The sequence below is a fragment of the Callithrix jacchus genome, chromosome 8 (assembly GCF_049354715.1).
Source record: "Callithrix jacchus isolate 240 chromosome 8, calJac240_pri, whole genome shotgun sequence".
Classification (NCBI taxonomy): domain Eukaryota; kingdom Metazoa; phylum Chordata; class Mammalia; order Primates; family Cebidae; genus Callithrix; species Callithrix jacchus.
The window spans coordinates 102,546,335-102,560,007 of NC_133509.1; the positions used below are offsets into that span (position 1 = coordinate 102,546,335).

A 13,673-nucleotide genomic window follows, 5' to 3' on the forward strand; every position below is an offset into this window, starting at 1 on the left:
ACTCCTTTGGGACAGGCTTGAGGACTGTTTCACTTAGGACAGTACATCTGGCTCAAACCGATGCCCGAGACTGACCAGAACCAGCCCACCCACTCAGCTTCTGCCAAGAGGCCCAAGCAGTATTATTAACTCCAAGAGAGGAAGGATAGAAGGGATGTGAGCATCCTTGGCTTGAACATGTGAATGCCTGTCAGAGGGGCCCTATCCACGGGAGCACTGGGGCATTTTTGTCCCATGGGTTGTAAATCTTGAGTTTTACTTGGGATCTTCAGATGAGCATAACTCTAACTCTGTCAGAGGGAATGTACCCCAAAAGCATCTATGTCTCCCCAACCCCAGAAAGAAGAAAAAAATGGATGAGAGAAGGTCACCCTGAACAAAGAGGTCCCCCAGGTTCCTAAACACTATCCAAAACTGCTGCTCCCATGTAACTTTCCTCTCACTGTCTAGCAGCAGGCTGGGGGGCGGTCCTGCCCATCCAACTTTTAATTTAGGAAAGCAGAATTTCAGCTGAGAGATTGGGAAAGATAAAAGGACTGATCAGTTCACTGATCAGGGTCCAGGCTGAGAGGAGAAGGTTCAGTAGCCAGAGAAGAGGCCAAATCCTTAGAGAGGAGGTTGGGCTGGAGCTTGAGAAGTGAGGGGCACTGGGCCTGTCCAGCCTCATGGAAGGCGCAGCTGGAATGCAACAGCTCTGGAGCATGTATGATGCATATGCCCAGGCTGGTCTCCATCTCCAGGGCTCAAGTCATCTTCCCTTAGACTCTCAATGTGCTGGGATTACAGGTGTGAACCACCATGCCCAGCTTACAAGACAGAATTTTGAAAAATGTATCTTGAGCCTTATCTTTCTCTTTCTAGTTATTTGAGATTAAAGAAATCAAATAAGGTGATAGCCATGAAACCATTACAGGCAGAGATGTCCTTGACTGTGGTTAAGGAGGTATTTGTCCCCAGCCAGTGAGATATTCTGAGCGTGGAGAAACATTCTCTATCGATGACCCAGGGAGGGCCCCTATGGGAGCAGTGGCATGGCCCTGCCTGTAACCCAATGCTGAGAGGGAAGGGGCCTCGGGAAGGGGTGGCTGAAGGCAGGACCGGGGCAGGATGCTCAGGAAGCATGACAGTGGGGTTGCTGCCCTCCCCAGACACCCTCCATCAGGGCAAAAGAGCTGGGCCTCTACTTCCTCAGCAGACAGGACAGCAGCCATGGGCTCGTCACCTGCCCCATGAACTCGGGATTAGGGAGTTAAGAGTTGCCTTGAAAATCTTTACCCTGACACCCTTGAGCCACTTGAGATGGGTGCTTGAAGCCTGGCCTGTGTGCAGTGTGTGTGCAATTCTCTAAAGTGGCCTCAATGCCATGTTCACAGTAGGGACATGGCACCTACATCTCCCCTTTCTCTCTGACCGAGCAGATGCAGGAGCTGGAGCAGAGGCTGCTGGAGGCAGAGCAGAGAGCAGAGAACGCCGAGACCCAGGTAACCAGGGTGGAGGGGGAGATTGGCAGGAATATGCAAGGGAATGACCATCAGCCCTTCCAGACCCTTCCCACAGACGTATGTACACGACACACACATCACCAGCAGTCCTGTGTTATACCTGAACAAATGAGTGTGCATGGAGCTTTCTGTGGGAATGGAGTCTTTGGGTAAAGATCAGAGAAGCAAGTGGGTATGGTAGTCCCAATAGGCTAGACTGTGCTATGGTAACAAATGAAGTGTGACATCTCAGTGGTTTATCACATTTAGTTCTCACTCCTGGTACCTGTCCATTGAGGGTTAGCCAGTGATTCTGCTTCCACAGTCACTCAGGAATCCAGGTTGAAGTAGGCTCCTGTATCTTATAGCTGGACCACTTGGAACACACAGCCTTCTTGGTTGCCATGGCAAGGAAAGAAAGCTGGATGCTTGTGCACTAGCTCTTACTTATTTTCAAAATTTATTTTTATTTTATTTTTTATTAGAGACGGGGTCTTGTTATGATGTCCAAGCTGGTCTCAAACTGCTGGGCTTAAGCTAGCCACCCACCTCAGCCTCCCAAAGTGCTGGGATTACAGGTGTGAGCTACCACGTCTTGCCTAATTTATTTTTCTATTATTTATTTATAGAGACAGACTCTCACTGTGTTGCCCAGGCTGGTCTCGAACTCCTGGGTTCAAGTAGTCCTTCCACCACAGCCTCCCAAGGTGCTGGGATTACAGGTGTGAGCCACCACACCCAGCCTACACCAGCTTTTAAACACTTTAGCCCAGCCAGGCACGGTTGTATGCACCTATGGTCGCACCTGCTTGGGAGCCTGAGGCTGGAGGATCCCTTGAGTTCAGGAGTTTGAATCTAGCCTGGGCGACATAGCAAGATCCTGTCTCTTTAAAAAAAATTTTTTAATTAATAAATATATACATGCATACATACTTGAGTCCAGAATTCATGCACCATTTCCACTTGGAGCCCATTGGTTGGATCAGTGACATGGCCCCATCTAGCTGCAGGAGGTTTGAGAAATATGGGGCAGCACATGGCTGTCCAGTGAGCAGTAAGTATCTCTACCACATCGGGGATGGGACAGTTGCTCTCCTAGACTGTTTGTCCTGCCCAACTCATTCCTACTGGGATCCACAGAGGTCGATGGCAAAAGATGCAGCTGCTTTTCCCACTTACTGTCTCCTCTACCCTCCTCTTACCCATCTCTCCATTACTACTAACTATGACCTAGAGTAGCCAAAATGTGTTTCTTCTTTGTCATTCCTTCTTTTGCCCAGATAGCAGCTTTATAAATGACAACTGTATTTACTGGCCCAGACTACCCTGGGTAAGGGCTGTGCCTGGGAGTCGCAGCCTGGGGCATCAGAGGGTGTCCCGTCCCACATTACTGGCCACTGTACACCCCGCATGAGCGATGGGAGACACTATGAGATCATTGTACTTTTCAGGTCAGTGTCATGGAAGAGAAGGTAAAACTGTCCAATCTGAAGAATGTGGACTCTCCAGGCAGCCTGCACCGGAAATACCAAGAATTGCTGAAAGCCTTGCAGGGCAAAGATGAGCTCATCCGCCAGCTGGAGGCTCAGCTGGAGAAGCAGGTAAGGGCTCATGTGCAAGGGAGCACCATGCCCTCTTCAACATCTGTATCACTGGCCCCCAAATTCCTGAGCTGCTTCTCTCAAGCTCTCGAGTGCTAGGAAACTCACTCCCGCCTGAGCCTATTCTTTTTTTTTTTTTTAAGTGGAGTCTCACTCTGTCACCCAGGCTGGAGTGCAGTGCCCCAATCTCAGCTAACTGCAACCCCTACCTCCTGGGTTCAAGCGATTCTTCCACCTCAGCCTCCCAAGTAACTGGGACTACAGGTGCACCCCACCATGCTCAGCTAATTTTTGTATTTTTAGTAGAGATGGGGTTTCACCATTTGGCAAGGCTGGTCTCGAACTCCTGACCTTGTGAAACGCCCTTCTCAACCTCCCAAAGTGCTGGGATTACAGGCGTGAGCCACCACATCCAGCAGGAGCCTATTTCTTTATGTGAAGTTTCATTATAGGAAGGCCTTTTCCTCCCACATCTGCTCATCAGAAGCCAGGCAGGGGAAGGAGTAGAAAAAGGAGCTTGGAGGCAGACCGATCTGGGTGTGAAGCCCACCTCTAACACCTGCTGCTTCTGACAGTGGGCAAAGTGTCTAAGTCACTGATTCTTATTTTACACATTTATAATAGAAGGATGAAAACACCTCACAGGGCTGTGGGGAGAAGCAACCTATGTGATCTGTGCCTAGCATCAGGCACGTGGTCAGTGCTTGGTACGTAGAGCTTTCCTTTCTCCATCCTGACCTTGTTGTGCCCTGCCCAGATGAGATACTTGATACTTGGCTGAGGTATGTTCAGAGCTGCACAGAGCTAGATGGTCAGTCATGGCCAGCTGGTTGCCCAAAGTGTCTCAATGAAGCTGAAGAGACAGAGACCAGAGTTGCTGCCTCCTCAGAAACCAGGGCCTTCCCTCCTGAGCATATGGGAGCCCAGGGACCGCCACTGCCCAGCATTTCAGCTCCGCTCGGCACCTTTGCTCCTGAGAAGATTCTGGAATGTCCCCCTGCCAGTTCCTGTGTCCTGCCTTCTCCCCTTCACAATCTCACCAATGCCATCCCAGTTCTGTCTCTTTCCTCTGCCACTGGTCTTAACTACCCAGCTCTCCCCTGGTGCCAGAGTGTCATCATTTCCAACTAAACACCCCACAGTCTGAACAGATGACTTTTAATTTCCTACACATGCCTTCTCCACGTAGGAGAAGCTAATCCTGGTGGTGCCCTCCAACCATCATGGGCAGATTCATGTTCACTCATCAGCATTCACCCAACAGGCCATTAATGGAGTGCCTTTGTATGCTGTGGGGCACCATGTGTTCCTGAAAAATGCTGGAAAGAGTATTTTGACACATGGAACCTCTGATCAATTCTTCCATTGATTTTAGACATACTTTACCTTCTCTTCTGAGTAGCTCATAGTTAGAAGTGGCAGCGTCCTGGAGGATGGTAGACAAAATGACTCTTGCTAAAGCTCCTTAGGTCAGAAAAACAGTCATTTTACAACTGGAATCAATAGGTCAAGATCGTAAAAGAAAGAACACTGTTCTGTGAGTCAAGAGACCTGGTTTTGGTCCCAGCTGTGCCAGGAATGGACAGAGGCAAGCCATTTCTCACTGTAGGGCCTTAGCGAGTAATGGCTTGCCTCTGTCCATTCCACAGGAGTACAAAGACAATATTCAACCAGGTCAGGGGTCAGCCAACATTTTCTGTAATGGTCCAGGTAATAACTGTCTTAGGCTTTGTGGGCCACAGGTCTCTGTGGCAACCGGTCAAAGCTGCTGTTTTAACCTGGAAGCAGCCATGGATAATGCTTAAATGAATGGGCATGGCTGTATTACAATGCAGCTTTATTTACAAAAACAGTTCTGGGTGGGGGCAAGCAGGCAGAGGACCGGATTTGGCCTGAAGGCCATTGTTTGCCACACCTTGAACTAGATAACCTTTAAGGTTCTTCCAGCTCTAAAATACTGAGAGTCTGACATCACATTCCCATCTCATTTTCATAGCTTCTTTGTGTGGAGCTTACGTGCATCATCTTATAAATATTAGGCAGGTTTTTCCTACCAGAGTTGTTGCTGGTCTCCAGACAATTCGGTATATACCCGTTGCCTGTGTGCTTTTTGGATCCTGGAACTGGTTCTCACTGTAGAACTGGTTGATACCCACACCTGGCACTGTGGACTTCCTTTCACGCAATCCTCAGAATGGCCCAGCAAAGGGGAGTATCATCCCCCTTTGAGGTAGCAACGCAGGCCCCAAGGGGTTAGGTTTCCTGCCCAGTCTTATAGCAAAGCGGCCTCAACATGTAGAATCAAAGCCTATATTTCATTCTATCCTAGGCTGTTCTTCTTTTTCTTTATTTTTCTTTCTTTATTTATTTTTGAGATGGGAATATCACTCTTTTGCCCAGGCTGGAGTATAGGGGTGCGATCTTGGCTCATTGCAGACTCTACCCCCTGGGTTCAAGTGATTCTCCTGCCTCAGCTTCCGGAGTAGCTGGGATTACAGCCACGCACCACCACATCCGGCTAATTTTTATATTTTTAGTAGAGACAGGGTTTCTCCATGTTGGCCACGCTGGTACTGAACTCTTGACCTCAGGTGATGCACCCACCTTGGACTCTCAAAATGTTAGGATTACAGGCGTGAGCCACCATAACTGGCCACATTTTTCTTTTCTTTTCTTTCTTTTGGAGACCGAATCTTACTCTGTCACCCAGGCTGGAGTGCAGTGGTGCAGTCCTGGCTCACTGCAACCTCTGCCACCCAGGTTCAAGTGATTTCCTGCCTCAGCCTCTCAAGTAGCTGGGATTACAGGCACCTGCTACCACGATTAGCTAATTTTTGTAGAGATGGGGTTTTGCCTATGTTGGCCAGGCTGGTCTCAAACTCCTGACCTCAAGTGATCCGCCTGCCTCAGCCTCCCCTTCATTCTGTCCAGCACTCGTCCTTCATGCCTGTGGGGATTACAGGCATGAACCACCACGCCGGGCCAGGCTTCTCTTTAGATGCAAACCTCCTTTTCAATCATCTCCTCTTTTGACTATTTTGAGGGAAATGCCTCAATTATCTGCAATTTCACCTTATTTTTTGTTTTTTAACTATAAAGGTAATACATACATGCTTATAGTAAAAAAATACAAAATGGCCAGAGGAGTATAAAATGACAAGTCACCTTTCTCTCCATCCCCAATCCTTGATTTCCACTCCTCACTATTAACGTTGCTTGCGTATGGAAGCACACCATTCTCCTTCCATGTCAGGGATGTGCCATGTTTATTCAGCCAACCCCTTAGTGGTAAACACTTAGAGTATTTCCAGTTTTGAGTTTTTTAATTTTATGTTGCCTTATCAAATAATATTGCCACAGACGATTTCTGCTCCCTTGCTTTGTGAGGTCACTGGCATGCACACCTGACGTTTCTTCTTGGGGTTTCCCACCTCCAGTCAGTCACTCTGCTGGTGACTGTTGGGATTAACCAAAGGCCCTTTCTTTCTTGCAGAAGCAGATGAGAGCAGAGGAAACAAAAACTGTTCAAGAAAAAGCTGCAAAGATCAAGGAATGGGTGACACTCAAGTTAGCAGAGGTGGGTTGGAAAATCATCTTGGGGGCCTGCCCTGACCCCTGGAGTTTCCTGTCCCCTTCTTTCTGGGGTGCCTCGGCTGACCTTCATTCTGTCCAGCACTTGTCCTTCATTCAGCTTCCATGCTGAGACGCCGTGGTTCACTTCCCCTTTCCTTTTGTCTTGGTTGGGTCTCCCTGGTGTTCCTGACTAGCTTGGTGCTGGGTTTAAGTTTGGAGGAGGGAAATGTGTCTCACTTCTGAAAAGCCCCCTCCGTTTCTTTCTAGGAAGCCCACACAGGCCATTGTCTACTCTCTCCACTTTCTCATTTATTTACTTTGAGACCAGCCTGGCCAAGATGGCAAAACCCTGTCTCTACAAAAAAATACAAAAATTAACCAAGCATAGTGGTGTGTACCTGTAGTCCCAGCTCCTTGGGAGGCTGAGGTGGGAGGATGGCTTGAGCCCAGGAGGCAGAGGTTGCAGTGAGCCAGTATTGCATCACTGCACTCCAGCTTGGGTGATAGAGCCAGATGTTGTCTGAAAAAAGAAAAGAAAAGAACATGCAGCAGCCAGGTGCAGTGGCACAGACCTGTAATCCCAGCCCCGTGGGAGGCTGAGGTGGGCAGATTGTTTGAAACCAGCCTGGGCAACATAGCAAGAGCTCATCTCTACAAAAAATAAACAAAATTAGCTGGACCTGGTGGTGTGCATCTATAGTCCCAGCTACTCACAAGGCTGAGGTGGGGGAATTGCTTGGGCCTGGGAGGTCAAGGCTGCAGTGAGCCAAGATTGTTCCACTGCACTTTAGTGTGGGCAACAGAGAGAGGCCCTATCTCAAAACAAATAAAGAATTGAAAAATATGTCTGAACCTATAGGGTAGGTGTCCTAAATCTTCACTTTTCTTTTTTTTGCTCAGCTTGAGATGGAGAATCAGCATCTGAAAAGCTGTAATCAGTGCCTGGTGGAGCAAGTGGGAGCCCTTCAAGATGCGCTAGAAGGTAGGCAGGCCAGGGTGTGCAGGTGTACGGTAGGTATATGGTGGGGATGGGGCTGAGCTGAGGGAGCTCTCAATGTGACTGTTTTTACCTCAACTACAGCTATTCAGATAGCTCCTTCACAGAAGCTGCTGGTGCCCCCCCATGGAGCTGCAGAGCAGGATTCTGTCCCTTCGGAGCCAGGCATCCAGCCTGTGGGCCAGGACAGTGGCTCCCAGGCCCAGGGTCTGAAGGCAGCTGTGCTTGCACCTTCCCCAGCTGCCCTGCAGAGCAAGGACTCTGTTTCTGAAGCAGCAAGCCCCTTGGAGGATTCTAGTTCTAGCACAGTCCATTCTGGGAAATTAATAGAGGCCAAGCCCCTTCAACCTCATCTAGAAAGAGAGGGCTCTCCCCGCCAGCCATGCATGAAGCTTCAAACCTTCAGATGTGGTTCTGCTTCCTGGGGTGAGCACCTGATTACTGCTCAGAAAGGGATGCTCCCTGGTACAAAGACTTCTGCCAGAGAAGGTGGCCCTGGCAGCAGTCTGACCCTACCAAAAGTGAGGGCTCCTAACACCCCGAGGGACAGCATCCAGTTGGCCAAAAGGCACCACAGCCAGCCCCAGGTGGGCCATGGACACTTTGACCACGTAATGAGCATTGAGATTGGGACCTTCTCAGCACTCCACCCCTCTGGCCTTCCTGAGCTGGAGGCCCGAGCTCGGTACCGGGATGAACCAGAGAAGATGGAGATGGAGGAGCCACCCCCAGCAGGGAAGAAGGAGGAAAGAGAGAGCCCAAAGGCCCTTGGAGCTGAGCCAGAGGAAGTGGAGCCTGGTAACAAGCCACCTACACCCCCACTGCACCAGTTACCACCCTGGGTAAGAGGCGACCTCCAGGCTAGGAAGAGGAGCAGAGCTAATGAACACTGCTGGCTGAGCACAGCCATGCACTGAGTGGGAGAGGAGACTGCTGGCATCCTCATGGTCGCCCTGGCAGGCGGGTACCACAGAGCCTGTGCAGAACACCCAACCAGTGAGGGTCAGAGCTAGAGTTCAGAATGATGTGAATGGCGCTTGGCTGTCATTTCCCGAGTGCTCACTGTGCACCAGACATCAAGCTGGGTGCCTTGCACACCTTTTCTCATTTAATCTTTGTGAGTCTTTAAGGTGGTCTGGTATGATGGTCAAGAACATAGACCCCAGAAACAAACCACTAGGGTTGAACTGTTAACCACGTGACCTTGGCCATGTTACTGAACCTCTGTGCCTCAGCTTCCCTAACTGTAAAATGGGGATAATAGTACCTACTTTATAGGGTTGTTATGAAAGTACTTGCAGTAGTGGTTCACAGTGGGTGGTAGGTAAATGTTGGCTAATGTTCTTTTTGGGACGGAGTTTCATTATTGTTGCCAAAGCTGGAGTGCAATGGCGCAATCTCAGCTCACTGCAACCTCCACCTCCTGAGTTCAAGCAATTCTCCTGCCTTAGCCTCCCCAGCTGGGATTACAGGCATGTGCCACCATGCCCAGCTAATTTTGTATTTTTAGTAGAGATGGGTTTCATCATGTTGGTCAGGTTGGTCTGACTCCTGAATGCAGATGATCCACCCACCCCAGCCTCCCAAAGTGCTGGGATTGCAGGCATGAACCACCACACCTGATTTTTTTTTCTTTTTTTTTTTTTTTTTTTTTTTTGAGACAGAGTCTTGCTCTGTCACCCAGGCTGGAATGCGGTAGCATGGTCTCGGCTCACTACAACCTCTGCCTCCCAGGTTCAAGTGATTCTCCCATCTCAGCCTCCTGAATAGCTGGAATTACAGGTGTATGCCACCATACCTGGATAATTTTTATATTTTTATTAGAGACATGGTTGCATCATGTTGGCCAGGCCAGTTTCAAACTCCTGACCTCAAGTGATTCGCCTGCCTCAGCCTCCCAAAGTGCTGGGATTATAGGCAACTTACTTGGGAATAAAATGTCGACATCTGTCTGGTAGAAATAATTCAGAAGCAATGATCTGGTGGCCAGGGGTAGGGACACAGATGAAGCATCACAGGCCACGCATCATTAATCTTTGCAGAGCTGGGTAATGGGCACATATGAGGTCATTCTTTTTTAATTGGCACATTGTCTTACATTGTCACCCAGACTGAAGTGCAGTGGCACAGTCTTGGCTCACTGCAACTTCCACCTCCTGGGCTCAAGCAATCCTCCTACTTCAGCCTTCCAAGTAGCTGGGACTACAGGGATGTGCCACCATGCCTGGCTAATTGTTGTATTTTTAGTAGAGACAGAGTTTCACCGTGTTGGCCAGGCTGACTTTTTTTTTCTTTTCCTTTTGTTTTTGAGACAAAATCTTGCTCTGTTGCCCAGGCTGGAGTGCAATGGTGAGATCACGGCTCACTGCAACCTCAACTTCCTCGGCTCAGGCAATCCTCCCACCTCAGCCTCCCCAGTAGCTGGGACTACAGGCGTGTACCACCATGCCAAGCTATTTTTAAATATTTTGTGGAGATGAGATCTAACTATGTTGCCCTGGCTGGTCTTGAACTCTTAGGTTCAAGTTGTCCTCCTACCTTGATCTCCCAAAATGCTAGGATTACAGGTATGAATCACTATGTCCAGCCCTGTGACTGACATTTTCCATGATAAAAAGTTAAAATAAAAATGGGACAAGCTATAAAAATGACATTTCACAGGTCACTAGTGAGGATGACATGTGGGTATTAGGGCCTTCACATATAGCCTGTGGGAAGACTCCTTTCCTTGCAAGGAGTACGGTGCAATTTCTCCCTTTTACAGGTCAGGAAGCTACTGTTCCCACAGGCTTAGGTACTCGCCCAAGGTCATGTAGTAGTTAGTGAGGGAGCCAGGCTTTATTTATTTATTTACTTGAGAAACAGGGTCTTACTCTGTCACTCAGGCTGGAGTGCAGTGGCACAGTCACAGCCCACTGCAGCCTTCAACTTCTGGACTCAAGGGATCCTCCCACCTCAGCCTCCTGAGTAGCTGGGACTACAGATGTGTGCCACCATGCCTGGCTAATTATTTAAATTTTTTGTAGAGATGGGGTATCCCTATGTTTCCCAGGCTGGTCTTAAACTCATAGCCTCAAGTGATCCTCCTTCCTCAGCCATGAGAGCCACCTCATCCGGCCTGAGAGGCAGGCTTTAAATATAGGTCCAGCTGCTTTGAAGCTTTAAATGTAGGTCCAGCTGTACTGCCTCTTAAGGGTCATTGCCAGAGCAAACGTCAGTCTTTTATTTATGGGCAGACATCCCCACACACACACAGATGCTGCTGGGTTGTAGAGCAGTACCATGGGGGACATCTAAGCGTTGGCTCCTGGCAGCAGGGGGAATGAGGTCATTTGGGAGAAGGGGTGGTATCAGGGTGCACTCGCCCGACACCACTGCTCAGAAGACCTGTATTTTCAGCATTTACCTCCTAGGGCCTCCTTCTGAAATGCTGGTTTGAATCTGGGCACAGTGGCTTATGCCTATAATGCCAGCACTTTGGGAGGCAGAGGCAGGTAGATCGCTTGAGGTCAGGATGTTGAGACCAGCCTAGCCAACATGGTGAAACTCTCTCTACTAAAAATACAAAAATTAGCTGGGCATGTTAGCATGCGCCTGTAGTCCCAGCTGCTCAGGAGGCTGAGACAGGAGAATTGCTTGAACCTTGGAGGTGGAGGTTGCAGTGAGATGAGATTGCGCCGCTGCCCTCCAGCCTGGGTAACAGAGGAGAGGGAAATGTCTCAAAAACAAAACAAAACAAAACAAAATAAAGAAATGCTGGTTTGGGAGGTGCATAGCCCTATACTTTTGGGCTGTTTCCTTAGCAGTGACTGTGGACCAGCTTCTGGGTGTTAAAAGGGCACCTGTAAGACTGGAGACCAGTTGAGCCAAGAGTGGGGTGCAGCAGGAAGACTAGGAGATGGAAAAGCGCAGGTCCCCTGGGCTCCTGGCCCTCTTCTTGCTCTGGAGTCTGAACACAGAGGTTGGGAGTAGGGAGTGGTCAGACAAGGAATGTGCAGCTGCTACCAGAGAGAAGTGTTCCTCACTTTGCCATTTTGCCAAAATACAGCCATTCACCATGATAGCTTAAGTGTGGGCCTTGGGCCAGGTGCAGTGGCTCACGCCTGTAATCTCAGCACTTTGGTAGGCAGAAGCAGGCAGATCTCTTGAGCCAGAAGTTCAAGACCAACCTGGGCAACATGGCAAAGCCCTGTCTCTACCAAAAAAAATAAAAAATTAGCTGAGCATGGTGGCATATGTCTGTAGTCCCAGCTACTCAAGAGGCTGAAGTGGAAGGAAGGTGTGAGCCCAGGGAGGTGAAGGTTGCCGTGAGCCAAGATCTTGTCACTGCACTCCAGCCTGAGCAACAGAGCCAGACCCTGTCTTGAAAAAGAAAAAGAGTAGGTTTTGTGCTCTATCTGAACAGGTTAAGTGTGTGTGCAAGAGAGGGGGCGGAGGAGGAAAGGAGGAATGGGGAGATGAGGAGTTATTCTCTCCTCTTATTCTGTATAGAAAATGCATCAAATGACATTCTCACCATGAACATCAGCTGATCTCTGGCAATGAAGGTATTAAGGGGCAGCATCAGGTCTTCCCACAGACCCTCCCTGCTCCCAGCTAGGTCCTGAGGACCAAAGGATCAGCCAAAGGAATGTAAGGAGATTTCATCCTGTTTACAGTCCCCTTTGTAACTTGCTCCTGGGGAAAAACAAGACACCATGCTAGCTCCTTCCCAGGCCCCTGAGGCATGATCACTCCTGTCCCAGGGAGAGCTTAGGAAATCACAGTGGCCAAGACAGCCCAGCCTCTCTCTCTCCCGGGCAGAAGAATGGAGCAGTAACCATCTGGGGGGGAAACAAAGACTGGAAATTCAGAGAAGGACATTTCTCAATCTGAGGGCATGAGAAATACTTCTGTACCTTAGAATTTGGAAAGCCCTTTTTCCGGTTAATCCTTAAAACAACCTTGTGAGTTAGGCATTAGATAACCTTTTGTCAAACAGTTCTAGGTTTTGTTTAACCTAAATCCTTCAAGCTTCAGTTTCATTTCCTCTGCAAAGTTAGAGGACTATCTGTCCTTGGTTAAAATTCCATGACCGCTGTGGGCAAAAATAATCCTTTCTATGCCTAATTTTACTTGGCTCCAGTGTATCTGCCCTACACAAGCACAGAAACTCCCTGCCCCGCTGCAGGGGCCCTCCTTGGCCTCCTTTCTCATTGCCCCTCTGTCTCCTGCCTTGGCCTCCTTTCTCATTGCCCCTCTGTCTCCTGCCTAGGCCTACTTTCTCATTGCCCCTCTGTCTCCTGCCTTGGCCTCCTTTCTCATTGCCCCTCTGTCTCCTGCCTTGGCCTCCTTTCTCATTGCCCCTCTGTCTCCTGCCTTGGCCTCCTTTCTCATTGCCCCTCTGTCTCCTGCCTTGCTGCCCCTCCAGTTATCTCAGTGTCTCATGGCTGCTCTCATCAGCTCTGCTCTCTCTCCTCCCAGTTGCCCCAGGGCTGCTGCTCCTCTATGGGAAGACACCCCAGTAGGCAACCACCTCCCTTCCAACACCATCTCCTAGCCCATCTGACCCCACCAGGTGACAGCATATCTAGTTGCCTCCCTGAGCCAGCAGGACATTATTCCAAAGGCTGGCCGACTGGTCACCTTTGTTTTCCTTTAGGCTCAATGGAACAAACAGATACAGAAGGCACAGGGAGCCATGTGGGTTGTTTATGAACAAACAGAGCCTTAGGAAAGGCTCCTTTGAAGTAGGAGCCTGTGGCCAATTGCCTACTTCACACCCAGGGGCCCCAGGCATTCTCCCATACAAGTGTCTTCCAGATGGGGGTTCTGGAGTCCTGTTGGGCTAAATAGGTTTTGTAGATTGGCCCTAAAGCCTAGCCATGATATGACATTCATTATTCCTGTGGGGAAGAAAATGTGCCCTAACTTCCCACATGTTTTCATTATAACACTATTCACAATAGCAAAGACATAGAACCAACCCAAATGCCCATAATGGTAGACTGTATAATGTGGTACATATACACCATGGAATAC

The 13,673-nt window shown here is 49.2% G+C and overlaps 1 protein-coding gene across 2 annotated transcripts in view; it reads left to right on the forward strand.

Moving 5' to 3' along the window:
• Window positions 1-13,673, forward strand: part of PLEKHH1 (pleckstrin homology, MyTH4 and FERM domain containing H1) — a 60,073-nt gene that overhangs the window by 21,303 nt on the left and 25,097 nt on the right. For both annotated transcript variants that reach the window (XM_009006213.6, XM_035260778.3), the window contains exons 3-7: window positions 1,419-1,481; window positions 2,933-3,082; window positions 6,576-6,659; window positions 7,556-7,637; window positions 7,737-8,494. In XM_009006213.6, coding sequence (XP_009004461.1) covers window positions 1,419-1,481; window positions 2,933-3,082; window positions 6,576-6,659; window positions 7,556-7,637; window positions 7,737-8,494 — 1,137 coding nt within the window. The remainder of the gene's footprint in view (window positions 1-1,418; window positions 1,482-2,932; window positions 3,083-6,575; window positions 6,660-7,555; window positions 7,638-7,736; window positions 8,495-13,673) is intronic.